Genomic DNA, 22026 nt, shown 5'->3' on the forward strand with positions numbered 1-22026 from the left:
ATATATATATATATATATATATATATATATATATATATATTTATTTATAGATACCACTGGGTAAGAGAAAGTAGGCCAATGTTGTTTTTGTGGTTGAGATGAAGTTGCCCTTAACTGCATCATTGTGCATCATTTTTCTTAACTGTTGTTACTGGTGGGTGGTTTAAATACTGCAATGAATCATATTTTTTAGGACTTTACATGTTTGGTATGGAAAAACTGAATCAGAAAAGTCGTAGCGTTCAGTGATGTGTGGTGGACTAAAAAGTACAACTTTTAAAGTGGAAAGCATCTCTAAATTAAATAATTGAACTGAAGCACAGTAGGCATACTTATTAACTGCATTTGACTTCTTACCATTTGATTTCATCAGTTTTTTTATTACATGGCTCTGCTCTGCGGTACAGACAGCAGGTGTCGCAACGTCCCGTAGACCACAGGGAAACAAATCAGAAGAAGAAGAAGAAGAAGAAGAAGAAGAAACAACATCACGTGTCATGTGACGTTGAATGTCTGCGTCGAGAAATTCGCACGTGTTGTTTTCGTGGACGTTTGATTCAAGTGTGATTTTTCCTTGTCAGAGTATATCGTAAAAACCCCCACATCGACAAAGATGGGGAAGAAACTCAAAGTAGGAAAAACCAGAAAGGATAAATTTTACCATTTGGCCAAAGAAACAGGTAGAGTACCACTCTTGAGACAGTTGAGGCGTAGATTTTAGCATTATTAGCAGGATTGCTGGCTAACGCACCAATGCTACATAACGATGTGCCGGATGAGGATTTCAGAGTCAGCTGTTTTGGTAACATTATGTTTTTTTATTGTCTTTTTCAGGTTATCGCTCTCGTTCTTCCTTCAAACTCATCCAGCTCAACCGTAAATTTCAGTTTCTACAGAAAGCCAGAGCTTTGGTCGACCTGTGTGCTGCTCCTGGTGGATGGTGAGCTTCAGACTAGATGCTAACTAAAGTTATCGGTACCCGAACAACACGCCCAGGGTTTAAATCAGGGGTGCCCAAACTGTAGAGACACAGAGGGTCAAACATGTAATCTAATTATGATTACACTGGTTCATTCTATCCTATCAAACATGTATAGACAGTCAGAACATCTTCTGTAATCTATCTCATCTGTAATGTACTTTTGTGTATTTATTTATATATATATATATATGTATATATGTTATATATATGGTACACATATGGTAGTGCAACCCTCCAATATTAATTTAGAGTTGTTCATTGTGTAATTACAAATGTCCTCTTTGGACAGTTGAACTAAGCTCAACAAGAGCCCTCCAACAATGATACAAATATCTTTAAAGATACAGCATGCTGCCGTATAATCGGTTGAAATTTTTTTTATGAGAAAAAGATGTTCCCATTTTAGAATTTCCCAAAGGAATGTAATGAGTGTTGAGGGCCCACATGTGGCTATGTATGTGTCTGTATGTTGTGGAATATAATTAGCACATGAACAAACTCATCAATAAAAATCATCTTGCAGGTTGCAGGTGGCATCGAAGTTTATGCCTGTGTCAAGTCTCATTATTGGTGAGTGATGAGATTAACTGGTAATACATTGTTCTGCCTCTGCTTAGGCTTTGTGATTCAGTTTTGACAAGTCTTAATTGTTGGTTTGGAAAAGCCTTTTTTCTAAACTTATCTAATTTTGATTACTGGGATACTGTGAGAAAAGTTGTTTTTTTTTTAATTATTTTTTTTATATTTCTTCCTGTCAGGTGTTGACCTGGTGCCCATCAAGCCCATCCCCAACGTGGTGGCGCTGCAAGAAGACATCACCAGTGACAAATGCAGACAGGTGAGTCTGCTTCTCCAGAGTTCAGCATGTCCATAAAAAACAATCTAGTCGTGTTAAAAAATATGATACCGGAGACACAGATGGTTCCGTCATCACAGTAAACACCTGCACTGTTTACCAAGCATCACATTTCTCTAAAATCACAAACTGTAGGAAAGCTTCAACATGGATTTGTTAAGTGAGATACTTTCTATCTCATATACAGGCTATACGAAAGGAACTGCAGACATGGAAGGTCGACGTTGTGTTAAATGACGGAGCCCCGAATGTGGGAGCCAACTGGCAACATGATGCCTTCACACAAGGTAGGTGCCACAAGTCACACATCTTCATAAGTCAGGATTTACAGTTATAAGCCAGTTCTGATTTAAATACACGTACCATACATACCTAATGTCTCAAAATTTCCCTTTGTTCCCTACTACACCCTCAGCTCATTTGACCCTCATGGCCATGAAGTTGGCCTGTGAGTTTCTGACCAAAGGTGGCACTTTCGTCACCAAGGTCTTCCGCTCCAAAGACTATCAGCCACTGCTCTGGATCTTCCAGCAGTTCTTTAAGAAGGTGCAGTCCACCAAGCCGCAGGCGTCTAGGAACGAGTCTGCTGAGATCTTTGTCGTCTGTCAGGGTCAGTGGCAGCTGGAAAGAAGAAATTCTTATACACTTCTACAGTAATATCTGAACTAAATTAAATTTATCTTTTTCCTACCAGGTTTTCTTGCCCCAGACAAAGTCGACAGTAGGTTTTTTGACCCCAAACATGCGTTCAAAGAGGTGGAGGTGCAGGCCAAAACTGTGAAGGAGCTGATTCCTGTCAAGAAGCCAAAGGCATGTACGCTGTTTGAGATGGTGGAATACTGAATGATCATAGTTTAACAGATCACTTCAATCAACTTGTTAAGAATACCAAGACCGACGTTCCCATGATTTCCTGTAGTGTCCTGAATAGTAACATATTACTAGCCATATTGCATTCTTTACTAACTAAGCTGCTGCTCTTTTGTTACAGGCGGAGGGATACAAAGATGGTGATCTCACACTCTACTACAGTTTCACGGTGACGTCCTTTCTGAAAGCAGACAATGCCATAGACTTCCTGGACAAAGCCAGTGAGGTGAGATATCTGTATTTCTTTAACTTGTAGATGACTGATGCTGGAAGTCCACACATTTTTTCCCATTTCATAGAAAATCTTTTGTTATATATTGTAAATTGCAGCTGTAGGGGAAGGATGTTGAAGGAAGTGAAAGATATATGATTAATTATCCTGGACCCATTATTTGGATTTACAGTCCACAGAATGCAATGACGGGAAAGATCAAGCCAAGTAATAGCGCTCCTCTTTTTTAATTCTCCCTCTGTGTTCTTCACTCAGATCACCTTTGACAACACAGACCTGGAGTGTCACCCGGCCACCAGTGATGAGATAAAGGAGTGTTGTCGTGACATCAAAGTCTTGGGCCGCAAAGAGCTCCGGTAAGTTAGTTATATAGTGCTGTTTTTTTTGTTTTTTTTGGAGAAATAAAAGAGATGAGTATAAATAAGTCAATCATGCATGTGGTTGTGTTCTTCTTTCCTCCATCCTCACACCTGCAGCATGCTGCTGACCTGGAGGTCCAAGCTGAGGAAGTTCCTGGCCAAAAAACTGAAGGGGGAGGCCAAACCGCTTGACCCAGAGATCAAGTAAGTAATCAAGTCTTTGCAGCATATTTACAAAAAGCCAATGAAATATTTTCACATCTTTGCCAGAATGTGTCGTCAGATTAATATAACAAATTCTATTTGCTTTGTTTTTAGCTTAAGTTCTGATGAAGAAAAGGAGGATTTAGAGGAAGAACCAGACAAAAAGAAAAAGGAGGGAGAAGAGGAGGAGGATGACGAGGAAGAGATGGAGAAGAAACTGGCTGAACTGAAAGCTGAGGAGGTAGCTGAGCTCAAACGGTACGACACAAAGTTGTTCAGGATGACTATTTTGTTTCTATAAGGATTTAATTTTCTCTGTAATTTTCTGCGACTATCTGTTGCAGTACTAACAGACATCACAGGCTGGTTTGTGAAGGAAAAGATTCAGAACTATTACTGAATGAACCTGCAGCACTTTAATAGACTTCTTGTCATCTCTTTAACCTCTTGCGTTTGATGTGGTTTTAGTGGAAAAATAAGAAACTGCAACATGTGATTTTTAAGACTTCTTTAGAAAACAGAGTTTGTATAACTGTCATGCTCCAACAGGAAGAAGAGGAAGCTGCTGAAGGAGCGGAGGAAGCAGAGGGAGAGGGTGGAGCTGAAGATGGACCTGCCTGGCGTCTCCATAGCAGATTCTCACGACTCATCCATGTTCTCCCTCAGCGCCATAAAGAAGAAAACGGTGAAGACAACACACACGCGCACACACGCACAATAATGCAAACCTCCCCCTTGGGTTGGGTTGGCAAAATCTTTTTATGTAATCGCAATTGTTTTTGGTGATTTACGTTGTTAGCTGGCATCAGATTGCAGTTTTGGTGCAGATATTGTCGGCCCATCTCTAATGTCTCCTGCCAAAAGATTTTAGTGGTTGGGGAGACAAGCAAATAAAGATTCAGTCCCCATAACCTATTGTCCCCAATGCTAGTTTGATGCTACTTTGCTAATCACGTCTCTCCATCAGGCCCTGGCTGATTTATCCAAAGGGGACATGCAGCTGGCAGATGCCCTGGTAGATGAAGATGACGACCTCCACCTGTCTGAGGAAGAGGATGACGAGGCGGATAAAATGTCCCTGGCCTCTGATTTAGATGATGACGAACTGGAAGAGGTGGAGCATAAACAGAAAGAGCTGGAGATGAAGGCACAAAAGAAGAAGTAAGTGATGTAATTTAGCATGAAAGTCAGTCGATCTTTTGAAATTCTGTTCCTGTAATGTTTTGGAAATAATGTCCTGCTTTCACAGAAAAAAGACAAAGGGCATTCTATCAATAATGAATTGTTCTCTTATTTAGTTTTTGCTTATTTGTGTCTGTGGTTTTTTTCAGAGTAAAGTTCACTGAAGAAGAGGAGGAGGAAGATGAAGGGCAGGATAGTGGCTTGCTGGTGGAACTAGAGGGAAAGGATGAGAAGAAGGAACGAGAGGCCAACCTGTGGTTCAGCAAGGTTCGTCCATTTGTGCTCCGTGTGTGTGTGTGTGTGTGTGTGTGTGTGTGTGTGTGTGTGTGTGTGTGTGTGTGTGTGTGTGTGTGTGTGTGTGTGTGTGTGTGTGTGTGTGTGTGTGTGTGTGTGTGTGTATAAATACACACACACACACACACAACGTAATATAGTGTAGAATGTTCATTGTATCATGTTCTGCACCTGCAAATGAGTTAATATTTTTGTGACCTGTGACCGTTGACCCTGCCATCCTATTGCTTTGTAGGGCATATTCTCTGAGATCGGCCTGGAAGGAGATGCAGAGAGTGAACTCCAACAGACCGAGTTTCTTCAGAACAAAAAAATCAGTAATAGTCATTTATTCACACATGGTCGTCAGAAAATGGTCATGAATCGAGTATAGAACGTCAGTAGCTCTCCTAAATCTGGGACTGACAAAATAATGACAGTTTTGGATCTTCTTTTGAAAAAGGTAAAAAGAGGAAAGCGGAGGAGGAGGTAAAGGAGGAAGAGAAGAATGCTCCACCAGAGGAGGAAAAGGCGGTACCTTCAAAGAAAGCTGAGGAGGAAAGTGACAGCGACTCCGATGACAGCAGCGATGATGAGAAGTAAAATGTCATTTACTTTGTTTTTAATATTGACAACTAAACAAATATACAAATAAATAATGAAATATGTTGCTGCTTGTTCCAGGCAGATTATCAAGATGAAGCAGGCCAGTGAAGGGGCTGCTGGGATGCCAAGAGAGGCCAATGACCGTGACTTCCAGGTTGTTCCTGTAGAAAGCACCAGTGAGTATATGAAACATTATTATTTCAGGTGTCCAACTCGCACACATTCTAAATTTTGGAAAGTGACACATTCAAAACAATAGGTAACCAAGACATACAGTTGTGGTCAAAAGTTTACATACACTTGTAAAGAACATAATGTCATGGCTCTCGAGTTTCCAGTTATTTCTACAACTCTGATTTTTCTCTGATAGAGTGATTGGAACAGATACTTCTTTGTCACAAAAAACATTCATGAAGTTTGGTTCTTTCATGACTTTATTATGGGTTAACAGAAAAAGTGATCAAATCTGCTGGGTCAAAAATATACATACAGCAGCGCTAATATTTGGTTACATGTCCCTTGGCCATTTTCACTTCAATTAGGCGCTTTTGGTAGCCATCCACAAGCTTCTGGCAAGCTTCTCGTTGAATCTTTGACCACTCCTCTTGACAGAATTGGTGCAATTCAGTTAAATTTGATGGCTTTCTGACATGGACTTGTTTCTTCAGCATTGTCCACATGTTCTCAATGGGATTTAAGTCAGGACTTTGGGAAGGCCATTCTAAAACCCTAATTCTAGCCTGATTTAGCCATTCCATTACCACTTTTGATGTGTGTTTGGGGTCATTGTCCTGTTGGAACACCCAACTGCGCCCAAGACCCAACCTTCGGGCTGATGATTTTAGGTTATCTTGAAGAATTTGAAGGTAATCCTCCTTCTTCATTATCCCATTTACTCTCTGTAAAGCACCAGTTCCATTGGCAGCAAAACAGCCCCACAGCATAATACTACCACCACCGTGCTTGACGGTAGGCATGGTGTTCTTGGGGTTAAAGGCCTCACCTTTTCTCCTCCAAACATATTGCTGGGCATTGTGGCCAAACAGCTCGATTTTTGTTTCGTCTCACCACAGAACTTTCCTCCAGAAGGTCTTATCTTTGTCCATGTGATCAGCAGCAAACTTCAGTCGAGCCTTAAGGTGCCGCTTTTGGAGCAAGGGCTTCCTTCTTGCACGGCAGCCTCTCAGTCCATGGAGATGCAAAACACGCTTGACTGTGGACACTGACACCTGTGTTCCAGCAGCTTCTAATTCTTGGCAGATCTGCTTTTTGGTGGTTCTCGGTTGACTCTTCACCCTCCTGACCAATTTTCTCTCAGCAGCAGGTGATAGCTTGCGTTTTCTTCCTGATCGTGGCAGTGACAAAACAGTGCCATGCACTTTATACTTACAAACAATTGTTTGCACTGTTGCTCTTGGGACCTGCGGCTGCTTTGAAATGGCTCCAAGTGACTTTCCTGACTTGTTCAAGTCAATGATTCGCTTTTTCAGATCCATGCTGAGCTCCTTTGACTTTCCCATTGCAGCGTTTGTGGGCGTTTGTATCCAATGAGCCCTATTTAAATGGCCTCAGAGAAGTCACCAGCTGTAGTCACTCATAATCACTCACAAGAAGTTAAGAGGCCATGCTATGAAGCTCATTTCATTGACACAACTTTCTAAGTCACCAAAATTGCTTATTCATGTTGCTGTATGTATATTTTTGACCCAGCAGATTTTGTCACTTTTTCTGTTAACCCATAATAAAGTCATGAAAGAACCAAACTTCATGAATGTTTTTTGTGACAAAGAAGTATCTGTTCCAATCACTCTATCAGAGAAAAATCAGAGTTGTAGAAATAACTGGAAATCAAGAGAGCCATGACATTATGTTCTTTACCAGTGTATGTAAACTTTTGACCACAACTGTAAGTAACCAAGATGAATGAATAAATGTATATTAAATGCAGCCAGTAAAAGTTGTCCAGCTTCATGTTTTTGTGTAACTTTGTTTGTGGTTTCTGTGCTCTTCAGGTAAGAGAGCCAGGATCCTGGATGCAGAGGGCCTGGCCCTGGGCTGTCAGATTGCTACGTCTAAGAAGAGAACCAGGGACCTGATGGACGGCTCCTTTCACAGGTGTGTGTGTGTGTGTGTGTGTGTGTGTGTGTGTGTGTGTGTGTGTGTGTGTGTGTGTGTGTGTGTGTGTGTGTGTGTGTGTGTGTGTGTGTGTGTGTGTGTGTGTGTGTGTGTGTGTGTGTGTGTGTGTGTGTGTGTCTCATTTCCAACTGGTTAAAATTGTCTCACAAAATTTACAGTAATTAAAGTACAAGGCTGAAGATATTCTATATATTCTTATTGTCATCAAATCCAAGAAAAGACCAAAATCAACACTGTATTGGTCCTATGAACAAGAACTGCCTGTATTGCCAAAGCCTGATATGAATGTAATTCACATACACACTGGGTGATTTGTATTTTCATTACAATGAATGTGGGCACTGTAGTTTATTTTGACTTAATCCTACATATAAAGTCCTGCTGCTGTAAATACTCGCTAGTGCACTGAATGTGTAAATTGTTAAAATTTAAATACACTGTATATTTGTGAACCATTTAATACATTTTTTTTAAAAAGTCTTCTCCCAGAACAAACCTGCTCGAGAGGAAATAACTCTGCATATCATTTGGTGGCAGTAGTATGTATTCGTCATTTAAAAAGGAAACCAGAAGACATAGGACTGCAGATATACTGTACATGCATTTGTAATGAAACATGCATGGAAAAAAAGCAGCATTTGCCCACCATTTTCACACCACTCTCGCTCGTCAGTTAGCCTCATTCCAGATGGCCAAGTCATCTAAATATTTGCGTATTGGAATGATCAAATGAGAGGAAGATACAAAATGAGAAGCGCCTCCTGTGTCCTTTTGACTTTATTCATTTGACTGCTTTCCTCACTTAAGTTTCTCTTCTTGTTCACTGATTTTGCGTACGATGAACAGGCCATAAAGGCTCACCGGCATCCATAAATGAGTGTGCCAGGGCCTTTATTAGAGTCGAGTGCCACGGAAACGTTGATACATTTAGAATAACACCAGACTTATTTGAAAATAATGTGATTCTCCTCACTAGTAAAATCTGTGACCAGATGCCACATGCATTAAACACAGTGTTTTTATCAGCCTTCAATTCACACACATTATCTGATTTTATGATTGTATGCTCCTGCAGGTTTGCTAGCTCCGAGGAGCAGTGGGAGGTCCCGGAGTGGTTCCTGGACGACGAACGGAAACACCGGAAGAGGCCGGTGCCAGTCACCAAGGAGATGGTGGAGGAGTACAAACAGAAATGGAAGGAGATCGATGCCAGACCCATCAAACGAGTTGCTGAGGCCAAGGCCAGGAAGAAGAGGAGGGTAAGATCAGTGAAAAGTACAGAGGTGCAACAGTGGATGAAAAAAGTTGAAGCTGCCAAAAGATCAGACATAAAACTAGATCATGATTGAAATCAGTACAGGGCCTAGATCAGTTTCAAGATGAAACAAACCCACCTAAAACCATTTGAAGTTATGGGAACTTCAGGCAAATTATTTCTGTAGATCTTAATTTGTTAGTTTCTCCGTGACGTTTCCAGATGCTGAAGAAGATGGATCAGGCCAAGAAGAAAGCAGAAGCAGTTGTCGACACAGTGGACATCTCTGAGAGGGAGAAAAATGCTCAGCTGAGGAGGTATGACATCACATCTGAAGGGTTGAAGCTGTGCTTCAAAGGAAAATGATGACTCCATGAAACTAAATGCATTGCTTCAGACAAGACAATTGTGTCATTTCAATCATTTTGTCTCCTTTCCCCCCCCCAATCTGTCAGTATCTACAAGAAAGCAGGCCTGGGGAAGGAGAAGAGAGAAGTGACATATGTTGTGTCCAAGAAGGGCGCTGGCAGGAAGGTGAGGCGGCCCGCCGGCATTAAGGGAGCCTTCAAAGTGGTGGACGGTCGCATGAAGAAAGACATGCGGGGGATGCAGAGGAAAGAGCAACACGCTAAAGGGGGCAAAGGAAAAGGCGGCAAAGGAAAAGGAGGACCGGCAAAGGGTGGCAGAGGGGGGATGAAGGGTGGTAAAGGGCGAAAAGGAAAATAAATTTGAACCTGTAGTGCTCTCACAGTCTTGCCTTTCTCACGATTAAACACTGCCTGGCCTCATGTTGCAGGTCAGCATTTATGGAGCTTCGTGAGCTACAATGTTTCCCACAGGCTCCTCCATCATGTACAGAGGCTAAAATGACTTGTGGTCATTCACATGATGCCCTCCTTTCAGCAACTTTTGCTGAGGTTCCTGAAGCTCCTTGAGATGTGTTCTGTGGTATTTAAAGGCTGGTGTTCTGGCATGTCTTTCTAAAGATGTAGATCATTTGTCTTGAACTCTGTGAACGAAGTGGTTTCACTGAACAGCTTAATTGTAAATGGCAGAAACTCAAGTAAAACCTAGTAAATGGGTTAAGAAATGTTGCTATTAATGTAAATATTCTATACACATTTTTGCAATAAAAATTGTCAAATCTTTAATTCAGTGTTTCCTGTGATTTAACAAAACAATGTTTACTTTTTCATTACATTTTCTGAAAGATTTTAATAATTCATAATGCTTTGTGCTGGTAGTGACTCATCAGGATGAGCTAAATGACATCAATTATAAACTATAGAAGTTGCATTAGTCACTTTCTATCTGGAAAAGAGGACAGTATGAGATTCTTGTGCTTGGGAGCTCCCCGGTGTGATCAGGTTTAAGATCTATGTTCAGTGTCCAGATGCAGCAGTTGGAACAGATTCGATAGTCGCTGCACAGACAAACTGCTGAAATGAGTCTTCCATGTGTTTTATCTACTTAGTAGGGCTGTCCTCGACCAAAACAATTCATTTGTTGTATGATTTTGTCGACTAATTGATTAGTTGAATTAATTGTCATACCTGTAAAACAAGTTTCTCCAAAGGGAATCGTACAAAAGCACCTCTTAAAATAGAAAAAAAATAATTCAGCATGAAAAAAGCATAGAAAACAACTAATGGCCTGAAGAAACCTTAGTCGACTAAGAAGGGGCAACCCTACTTTGTAGTTTTATAATTTGCTCATCTTGTGTTTTTGAGGCTATGAAACACTGACGGTAAAAGCTCACAGTCAAACTGGCTGTCAATGATGTATCTGTTCTCTGCTATTTTGTATTTTCTTTTACTACATTTATTTGACAGCTTTACACTGTCATATAGGGAAATTCTGAAAATGAATGTCATTTGAGCTGATTTTGCCTTTTCATTTTCTCAAAAATCATACAGTAAAATCTCATGAAATTAGACATGGACATAGTAGAGGTCCTCGTGAAAAAAAAGTTTGATGTAACCTCTTAAAGATTTGTTTTTATAAAAATAAATATGGGGAAATTATGAATTATTATGAATATCATAATTTCATTTGAGCTGACTTTCCCTTTAATTTTCTAAAAAAATGTACAGTAAAATTACAGTACATTTGACATGGATATATATGGGGTCATCGTGAACAGAACTCCAATGGACATTTTAGCTAACCAATGAAGGAAATGTTTGTATTACAGATCAAAGATTATTATTAGGTAATATAGTTTTCGAACCCCTTTTCAATTAAAGATAGTACAGCAGTGTAACTTAAAATTTTATTATTTTGGGATTTAATATAATATACAAAATAATGTCTTTGACTTGTTATATCAAATTAGGCAACTTATTGATCAAATATAGGTCTATTCCCGGACTTTTTGGGCTATCCAAGCACCTGTACCGTAACACCACGAATAGACCAGCATTACATTTCAAGCACCGGCTGAAGTGGCCGAGATTCCGCGAATGACGGCTCACCTGACCGCAGTCTTGAGGTGTTTCCTCTCGTAGCTAGACTTAACACAGGGCTGTTAGTTGGGGAAGTGCCCGTCTCTCTTTGCCAGGATGCTCCTCGTTGTCCTGGTGTGCAGCCTGTCTCTGGCTGCCATAGGACAGGAGGCGGACAACGTCTGGATAGATCCGTATGATATGCTCAACTACGACGCAAGCACCAAGACGATGAGGCAGCCTGCAGAGGTTGGATGATGTTAAATGTACACTGAACGAATTGTATTTGCTAACGTTGGCCTGCATGCTCGGAAGCTACGTTGATATCTCCGTTGTGACTATTAATATGTGTGTATTGAAAATATGCCTTGCAGCTAGCAGAATATGCCAATGTCCCAACCAAGAGAAGAGAGTATACTAAGGACTCCAACGAGGTGGACTTGACGCTGTGTCGCTCAAAAGTTGTGAATCAACAGAGACGCATTTGTACGAAGTTCTTCTGGGGAAATTAATAGAATTAAGAGCAGTTGTATGAGCTAGCGTGCTGTGCAGATAATGCCAATCCTTTACATCTTTATTTCCTGGAATATGAGTCACTGAATTCTTTCATTTCTTTAACAGGTGTTATACAGGACAGAGAGGTTCTTCCAGTCCGTTCTTGCAGACATTTACCACCCTATTAACGTCATTTTCTGTTTAAGAATTCAAGACGCATAGAAACAAATAAGGACAGTTGGCAAAAACTAGCAAAGACTAAACAACAACAAATACAACTTAAAAACTGGAGCTTCACATAATTGGCAATTTTAAGCAGCCTTAAAAGTGAATGAGCATAAGGTTGCATGGTGACATCAAAGACACTGCTTTTCCTTCACTTCGGCAAAGTAAAAGTTCACATCCTCTTGAGAACAAGCACCTGTCCGATTGGTTGTTCTTGAGCAAGACACTGAGGGTCTTTCTCATTTCCCAATTTTGTACCAACTTGGTTCCTCGCTCCTCCGGCTTGTGGCCCTGAAATCGATCTCAGCACTCCATCTTGAAGGACATCTCAATTCCTAAAATCCATATCGAGGATAAATGAGCAAGGACACACAGGTGTATCCTTTGCGGAGGTGTTTTTGGCACATTTAAACAAATGAAAGAGGCGTGACACAGCTCTCAAACCACGGCTGGATTCTACAAAAGTAAATGTTCCTTTTATTTTCATAATTGTTTTTATTTAAGATGATCAAATGCCTCATCAAACTTTCTGTTTGTGTAGCTCCCTGTGAGGCTCTGTTCTAACTACATTTCTTAATGACATTCACCTGATACTTATGTCTCATTTATGCCTGTTGCCTCGACTCCTTTTTCCTCCTCGCCTCCTCCGCTCGCATCTCCTATGGGTGGACCAAGACGTGAGACAAGGAGGCGAGGAGAGGATTCGAGAAAGCACAAAATCGGGAAATGAGAAAGACCCTCAGTCTCTATATGGCAAATGTTAAAAACCTACCTCCAATCTGTCAGGCATCACAAATAGTGCTTTACTTTCATTCACATTGATGAACTAAAGAAGAAAATCATGCTCATCTCACAACAGCCGACATGCAATCCAGTGTTCAAACGATTCCTTACCAGACTCCTGAAGGAAATACAAAGAGTTGGTTTGGTAAGTGGGCATTTCACATGCATTATGCTGTGTTGTGTGCCTTTGAATATGTCTTTGCTAATCATTCATCCATTTCACTGAACCTTTCTTGCAATCATCATGTGGCCTATTTTTGACAGTGCTACCTGTCCCCTTTTGTCCCCAGCCCAGTGACTCCTCGGAGGTCATCTATGATGCCAAAATCAAACTCTCCACACAAGCCATGACCGAGATTCAGGCACTGCTGGAGGGCGAGGACAGTTGGAGAACAGGCGCTCTAGACAATGCCATCAGTCAGATACTGGTAGATCTCAGACCACATGACTACGAGGCCTGGAAGTGGCGTTTTGAAGACACCTTTGGCGTGGAGCTTGACACACTCTTAAAAGTAAGCTCATTGGTTAATCTGAAATCTTTGTTTATAAGTCTTTAAAACATTTAGCGACACTTACCGTTCAGTCAAAACTTTAAAATCTGAATTCAGTCTAAAGTCTTTTTGCATCTGTCTTTAGTGAGACTGGAGTTTGTGTTGCAAACTTGAGTACCTGGTTTATGTATCCATTGTTCGTTTGCTCTCTAAAATAGTGAATAATGTCCATCCCAATCTCTCAATTTCGTGATATTTTTATGTGTCGTATTTTTTCAGTCCAAAACCCAAAGATATTCAATTTAATATGATTTAAAACAGAAAAGCGGGTAATCTCTATATTTGAGGGACTGAAAAAAGCAGTTTCTGCTATTTTTTCCTGAAAAATTACTTATCAATCGATTATCAAAACAGTTTATTATGATTAATTTTATTGCCAGTCGACTGATTGATTAGTCGACTAATAGTTGCAGCTCTAATAATTTTTTTCCATCTTGTGCAACCAGTCAAGTTGTACTCTGTCTGTTTGTGTTCCAGATGGGTCTGGGTGTTCTGATTATAGTGGTCATCATATGCACTCAGCTGTGGTCACTGGTGTCCTGGTTCATGCAGTTCAGGAGACTGTTGGGTGTCAGCTTCTTTGTCAGTATTATCTGGAACTGGCTATATCTGTACAAGGTGAAGCTCTTTAGCTTTTGTTCAGCTGCCATTCAGGTTTTTTTTTTTTTTTTAGACAGATAAGTTTGAAGTACCATTCAATTTTTTCAACAAGTCACCAGATTTCAGAACGAGACTTCTCCTTGAGCGAGACTTGGTTAGACACAGTAACAAACAGACCGGATCAAGTGAAAGGTGAGGAAAGAATGTTGACTTTCTCTGTAGAGTTGTTTCTATAATGTTGTCAGACACATAACAATCTGAGCCTGTGGCTAAAACAAGCACTTAGTGGACGTACATGGACGGTGCAGAATTGCTCCAAGCAATTACACTGCAGCCCGTTAAGCAGCTGCCATCTGCAGATGTTACCCTTTAATGTGCAAAATCTTATTGTTTTCAGTGTTTTGAAAGATTTTTTTAGAGAGGATGCACTCTCTACTTACTGACAGTGATACTACTAAGCCTTTGAAAAAGACACTGAATTAACTCTAGTTGCTGTCTTAGCCCCCTCTGCTGTCTTTGGATGTTTTCTTGCAGAGTGGTTCAGAAGCACCTGGACTCTTCAAGATGACCCTTGTAAGAAATACTATGAAGTCCTTGTGGTCAACCCCATTCTGTTGGTTCCTCCAACCAAGGTAGGTCACTATGATTGCATGTATGAGTTTTCACTGTACATACAGGCTGTATTATGCTGCGTAATAATGACATAATTATGACAAATGGTAATGCTGTTTTATTTTCCACTTCTTAGTAATTTATTGAGGAAATAGAATGATGCATTTCCCTTTGTCACATAAATGTGTTCCCATTCAACATCGTCCTAAACTATACTATTTTAAAATTGGTATCTGTTTTGAATATCTCCATGAATTTGGGAATGGCACACACAAAGTTACATTCCAAACATCCCTCTCTCTGTTTAGGTGATCGCAGTTACCATGACAACCTTCATCACAGAGCCGCTAAAGCACGTTGGACAGGGGATCAGTGAGTTTCTTGTTGCACTCCTCAAAGATCTACCTATTACCCTGCAGATCCCACTTCTCTTCTCTATCGTGCTCGCCATTGTGGTAAGGATCCCTTGGGAAATTACATTGACACTTGAGATCAGATAATGTGTCTCTACACTGTTCTATTAATTTAACTCTTCAACAGGTATGGATATATGTAGGCGTGCCGGCAGCCTTCCAGCATGGCATCGCTGCACCTTTTCGTTGGCCTCGAAGGGATCCGCCTCCTCCACAGCTCGAGCAACAGCAGCCTCAAGTCCAGAGGATCCTGGCCGGGGACAACTTAGCAGGAGGGGACGCACCGCAACAGGCCCCAGTGCAACAAGCCGTTGAAGGCCGGTTACACAGGAACCAGGTTCGTCAGAGGCAGCCCAACAGATACAGGAAAGAGATGCTGCTCCTTACAGTGAGGATGAGACGGATGAGCTACGTGAGGCGGAGCAGAATCTCTCCGCTGAGTCAGATTCAGAATACCTGAGGAGCTAGAAGGGGAATGTGCTCGCAGTGTTGCTGCTAACACTGTAATGATCGCCGAAGTCTACCTGTGTGTACAGCAGTTGTGAATGGGGAACCTGTGGGTTATTTTCCTTCACCTATATAAAGTGCTGTACTTGGGAATGTTATTAGTTGCCTGTAATTATTACACAGGATAGGGATAGGATAGGAAACGGTACAGAGGACCACCAGCTAAACGGGCGGTGGTGGTTGTGTGAGTTCTGGGGACAAAGAACCGCGGCGTCTCGCCACGCTTCCACCTGTTGTTGACTTTGTTTTGGGGATTTGTTTGTTTGTCATCGGACTGTTTTGCATTACTTTAGGACTTTAGGAAAGGATCTTTGCTGAACACTTGTTTTAGTCATTCAGAAGATAATTGCTCTTCCAGAATAAATCAATAAATTGTATTCTTCCAGAGCAAAACAAAAATGTTGACGTTGGCGCGGTGGACGTAAGTTGTGACAAATGCTTGTACCGTAAAGCGAAGTAAGTTGTGATTAGGCTCGTTCGAGATGAACTGCGCCTCGCCTGGAAAGCAGACGAGAGCAGGCGGAAAAGAAGGGGGTGGTGACAAAAAACTGCGTTCAAGTCGGACAGTTTTCAGCCGCCTGCTTCTTCTTCTTCTTTTGTTTTTTTAATGGCGGTTGGCAAACAGCTTTCGGGTGCATTACCTCTACCACTGATCTGGAGTGTGGACTAAGGACTCTAATACGACAACTGAACGAAAATAAATACATATACATATATACACACATACATATACCTATATGTGTGTAAATAAATAAAGATATGTATATACAAATATATATATATATATATATATATATATATATATATATATATATATATATATATATATATATATATATACAAATACAAAAGTAATTTATTTTTTTCTCAAATTCTATTCATTAGTCTGGTTGACTCTAAATATTCCAGAAAAAGTTTCCAACATTTGTCACTAAAGCTTTTTTTAAATACATTAATGATATTCTCCTCTCCACTCTCTCTTAGACCTTTTTTCAAAACTTCTCTCTCTGACTCGTACAATTATACTATATAATATATGTTATATATATTATATACATTACCTCTGACATGACAATAAAACATGGTCCACAGTTTCTTCTTCTTCACAAAATTCACATTTTCCATTATTATGCTTTCCAATAACATAGAGGGAACTGTTAAGACCAGTGTGGCCATTCCTTAGTCTTGTCATAATTGTCTCCTCTTTCCTAGTTCGTCCACTAGATCCTGCACTCCAACCAATGGTTTATTTTAACAGATATCTTCCTTTACTCCCTTTATTCCATTCATTCTGACGTATCTTTTTGATTTGTTCCTTAATCACCACTTTAGCTTCTGACTTACTTATATTTACATTAACATTATGTCTTCCACTCTTCAAAGCCCTTTTTTGCTGCTTTATCCGCCTTCTCCTTCCAACATGGACCCACACTAAACTAACACACCCTCATTTGATGGATTCTGAATAGTGATTGTAATATTTCAAACAGTAAATCCTCTCTGCTTCTGGAGGGGCAACATGTCAAACTCGTTAGCACTGCACATGAGTCTGATGCAATTACCACTCTCTCTAGCCTGATGTCCTCTACCTACTGTAATGCAATAACTGTGGCCATCATCTCACATGCAAACACAGATCGCTGAGTCTTTTCCTACACTGCAAATGGAATTATGGGATTACTGCTGCTGCTGCTGTTCTACCAGTTTTAGGGTCTTTAGATCCATCTGTATAAATCTGTATTTAATTGTGGTAACTGATGTATGACTTGAAGATCTTACAGTTTCCCCCACATTCATCTCTCATCAGTTCAAGGAGGCCGAGATCAATTTCAGGCTGTGGCAGTAACCAAGGAGGAACAGCTGGCAGAACCACAGTTGGAGAATAACTCCTATCCAGTAAACCTAACTCACTAGCCTTCTTCTTCACAACCCAACCAAAGCTCTTTGTTGGCCTGTTTTCATGTTCCCAGCATGGCTCAATTGCACTTATTGTTGGATGGTTGTTGTCCTTGTAAACTGACCCAGTATGTCATCATGATCTGTATTCTTCTCAACTCCAATGGCATTTCCCCCAATTCTACCTGCAATGCCGGCACAGATGTGGTTTTAAAGACTCCACTACATATTCTTCATGCTTGCATTACATCCAGTTTTCCCAACAAGGTTTTAGACGCCAACACAACCGTAGTCTCGAATTGATCTTAGGCGACTGTGGCTAAGTGGAGAGCAGGGCCGTTCTTCAATCAAAGGATCGGTGGTTCGATCCCCGGCTCTGGTTGCATGTTGAGCAAGACACTTAACCCCAAAATTGCTCCCGTAGCTTCTATGCTGTAGAAATGTGCTGAGTCGCATTGGATAAAAGCGTCTGCTAAATGACTGTAATGTAATGATCTTATCAGACCCATATATATAGCTTTCCAAACAGACCTGTCAGCTCCTCATTACATTTGAAACCTTTTTACATTTATTTACCATTGTATTCCAGGGGAGCCTAGCATCCAACCACATTCCTAAACATGTGTACGAGTCTATCCTTTTCAGCTCCTTAACATATACAATTATAAAGTGAACCTGGGGCCTGTTGTTCGAAACCTAGATAAGGGATTAAGCCGGGATATGTTGGTTATCCTGGCTGAATTTAGCCTGCAGTCGGTTGTTCGAAAGCTGGATAACTTTATCCTGGTCAAGTTATGTAATGGTAATTTTTTACATAGTATATATTTCTACTCAGTATATTGTATTCATGCATAAATCATTTTGCTCTGGACTTTGTTGAACTTCACTGTGTTTCTGTTGTGCAAAAGAATAATTCTCCCTTGCCTGTTCACATAGATAACTAACTGTGTTGTATGAGAATGTTCCATGCCAAGGCCTTTGGGGCGCTTGTTTTGGTTGCTGGCTGTTTGTTTTCACTTGTTGTTCCTATCAGTCTGAGACCAAAAGTCTGAGACCGAGATGTCTGTAACGTTGGCCATCGGCCCCCACCTTTGCTCATTCTGTATAAAGAAAGCTTGTTCACTTTTTTCTTGGTTCTTCCTCACTGAGACTGTACGCATTCTATGTGATGATTGAACCTTCTCTGCGCAGAGAATAAATACTTAAAAGACAACCTGGTTTTTGGTATTATGTATTTCAGCATTAGAAGACTCACGCAAAGCGGGTATAGGATTTTTTTTCCACCACAATTGGCGTCACGAACAGGATCCCTTGCAAGATCGTCAGGAGCCAACAGGGATCGGTGAACTGGCCCATCTGCCTCTGCGTACCTCCAGACAAAATTAAGAGAGAGAGGCCCGATCCCTGTCCTGGTCGTCTTCACTGGGATCCTGAAGGACCCGTTGAGTCCAAATAACCACAAATTCTCATTTGGTAAGTCGCTGAAATTATTAAAAATAATTGTATGAGTGAAATTGATCCTGGAAGACCATATTGTGAGACTGAAAAGCAAATATGTCTATTATTGTTCACATTGGGGTTTTTGATTTTGTTTTGTGGGTTTTATTGAGGATGTTGGCGCAACTCGTATTTTAGTAATTTAGCATTTTTCTGAGCAGTGACGATTGGGTAGCTGGAAAACAAGGGTGAGTGTTTGGGATTTGGAGCTAAACACTGAAGTCCTTTGACCCGTAGATAACAAGGCAGGGATGAGTGTCTAGCGTTGCATGTTGCAGACCTTCGAGGAGGTAGACGTTGAGCACTGCAGTCCTTGGACCTGTGAGACGAAAGTCTGTAAGTAAATGTTGTCTAAAAAAGGAGGACTGGAAAACAAGGATGGGTGTTTAGTGTTGCATGTTGCAGACCTTGGGGGGAGGTACGCTAAGCGCTGAAGTCCTTTGACCTATGCTGGGAAACAGAGGTGAGCATCTGGCGCCTGCTCTATCTAGGGGTTAGGCGCTAGATGTTGAAGTCGCTTGACCAAAGAGACAAAAAGTCCGTAAGGACGGCTGCGTCTATATAACGGCTTAGACTGGGAGTCTAGAGCAACGGCTTTTATTCAGATTGTGCCAGAAACGAATCTTGAAACTCACAGTGACGACTGTGTTTATATTGTTTAAAGAGATAGATACGCGCGTTAGACCCATATAAGTGAAAAGGTTAGCATATGGGGGCTAGTAAGAGTAAATGCCAGGGTACACTCCGCCTGATGGACCCAATGTCATGTTCATGAAAAACAAATATGGGGAGGTGAGTTGCCGGCATCCAAACAAATAAGTAAACGAAAATGGTTTTCCTGCAGGAGGTTTATTCAGTATTATAATAAAAATAAAAGATAAAGGTGAAACATTTGGAAATAATAAAAGTCATATAATGAGCCTGAGCAGCCCGATGCCAAGGTCTTACCTCCAATAATAAAATACATGTGGGACAAAGATAATCAGACGGCCTAACAATTGGAAGAATGGATAAAATTGGGGTTCCCTGGAAAAGGCAACTTGAGCCTACGACAAAAATGTGATCAACTCAAACCGTGTCTGGAGCAGAGAGGAAAAGGCGAAGCAGAAACAGATGAAGTAATGTCCAAGAGGTAAATAAAGAAACAGATGTATTTAAATAAGACACATACAACTGATAGAAAAGGAAAATATACTGCTGAACTTTGTTTCTGTTTTTTGTTTTGAATTTTTTTTACATGGTCGAGTGGATCCTGATCTGGTCTCCGCAACGCCGCTGCCATATGCTCCCCTGGCACAAACAACATGACAGCCAAACCCACCACTCAACACTCCAAGGATGAAGACGGACGAGACTCATCAAAATCTACAGGCACCATGTCAACGCTCACAGCTACAAGCCCGTCAATGAACACTCGTGACAATATGAACCTGGATTATCTGAACGCGAGACAAAGAGGACATTACATCAGAGACAGAAGACGTGAAGAAGAAGAAGCCATAACTCATGTGGAGAGTTCAAAGAGCAACTTCACAGAATTCAAGAGAACTATGACCTCCTTTGTGCGTTATCATAAAAGATGTGCGGTATTCACACCAGCCGTAATCAACCTGGAATATATTATATACGACAGAACTTTGTAAGAAGGCTTTCCTGCCATCTATGAATCTGAAAAACATCACACGAAAGAGAATTATGTGATATGGAAGACTCCAACAATATTACAAGATGCTGAACATGCTGAGGAGCAGTACAACGACAGAGAACAAGCAAAGACTTTCGTCAGCTCAAACTTGAGGAGGCCCAGCTGACAATAGAATCAGGCCATGACGGGCGAGGAGGAAAATTGACTTTGGAAAACAGACACCAGCTGAAAACTTTGAGTGCCATAAAAGTGGCAACTTGGACATTGTCTAAGGGACGGCCCACAATCTCCATGGAGGCAGGACTGGAGGGCGGACCTCAGTGATGGACCATTCGATGCACACACATTACAACACAGAGGGTGAGTTAACTTTAGATTCTGCCTATGACAAACTTGTACATCAATACACACATTAGAAACCATACAAACACCACTCACACCCACATACCAGATGTACTTGAACAAAAAATGTAAGTTACCACAAGACACGTTAACTATTAAAGGTAAATATGTTACATTTTTGATTGGCTCAGGGGAATACCAATTAGTGAAATGTACACAAAGCCCTTATCCTGTATATTAGATAACATCACAGACAAACATTAATTTCTACTGTCTGATCACTGCCCTATAAATTTAGTAGGTAGAGAAATTATGTATGATGGACATTTATTGGACAGAAAATGCTGCTGCTGTCTCTGTTTCTCTGTCTCCCACACAATCTGAGTTGTCTAAGAGGGAGTTCACACATGTGTCCTATGCACGAGGCCCATTATTGGAGATGGAAGAACATGTCTGACTGGCTGCACAGTAAGACTCAACTCACTTCAGTAATATGTATACAGAATAGAATATGATGTACATCAATGTTAACAGTAAAAGAGTAACTCAACTTATGTTTGATAAAGACACGCGCGCGCACACACACACACACACACACACACACACACACACACCATGGTTTGAAATGTTCCGTCTGTAAACATGGCTGAGCTATCTGAGGTGCTTTCCTCTCTATGGTCTGCACACAAATATGACGTAGGACTGGTGAGGGGTGTGACACCCTTGGTGGTTCACCCAAAATCTGATTTGTGATGATTCTCTGGTGGTGCGCACACCAATCATTCAGGTAAAGAAAATTCGAGACCTGGGGGAACCGACTGAGTGACGATTTGTCTAAGATTTACAAGCAGTTAATGCTTCGGTGCACCGCGAGCACCTCAAATTTCTAATCCACACCATTATGTCACTCATCCCTCCAGACACAGTTTTTCCGTCTTCGACTTGGCCAATGTTTTTTTTAAATATTTTCATTTCTGTACCTGTGCACAAAGTCAATTTTGGGTAGCTTCTAATTTAAAGGGACCCGGTATCCTCAGGGATACCCAGAAAGCCCTGGCGTT

General features: G+C 40.9%; 2 protein-coding genes across 2 annotated transcripts; both read left to right on the plus strand.

The window, feature by feature from the left end:
- Positions 1–525: 525 nt before the first annotated feature.
- On the plus strand, positions 526–10106 carry ftsj3 (FtsJ RNA 2'-O-methyltransferase 3). Its single transcript, XM_068707415.1, has 21 exons — positions 526–680; positions 835–940; positions 1506–1552; positions 1741–1820; positions 2026–2125; positions 2254–2448; positions 2533–2648; positions 2830–2934; positions 3196–3296; positions 3417–3503; positions 3618–3761; positions 4053–4188; positions 4471–4664; positions 4835–4952; positions 5215–5296; positions 5422–5557; positions 5643–5740; positions 7577–7679; positions 8776–8959; positions 9178–9272; positions 9411–10106. Exons 1-21 carry the CDS (start codon positions 614–616, stop codon positions 9679–9681), a joined length of 2565 nt encoding a protein of 854 aa, XP_068563516.1. The 5' UTR covers positions 526–613; the 3' UTR covers positions 9682–10106.
- Positions 10107–11468: 1362 nt separating this feature from the next.
- Positions 11469–15623, plus strand: LOC137870589 (chloride channel CLIC-like protein 1). The gene is given in 11 exon segments (XM_068707994.1): positions 11469–11648; positions 11774–11881; positions 12937–13047; positions 13193–13414; positions 13931–14071; positions 14125–14245; positions 14588–14685; positions 14974–15120; positions 15206–15455; positions 15458–15529; positions 15532–15623. Coding segments are annotated over 11 exon segments (1494 nt in total). The 5' UTR covers positions 11469–11516.
- Positions 15624–22026: the final 6403 nt, after the last annotated feature.

Source organism: Cebidichthys violaceus, unplaced genomic scaffold (genome assembly GCF_023349555.1).
Source record: "Cebidichthys violaceus isolate CVI_PGR_0920_01 unplaced genomic scaffold, fCebVio1.0.p SCAF_13, whole genome shotgun sequence".
NCBI classification, from domain to species: Eukaryota; Metazoa; Chordata; class Actinopteri; order Perciformes; family Stichaeidae; genus Cebidichthys; species Cebidichthys violaceus.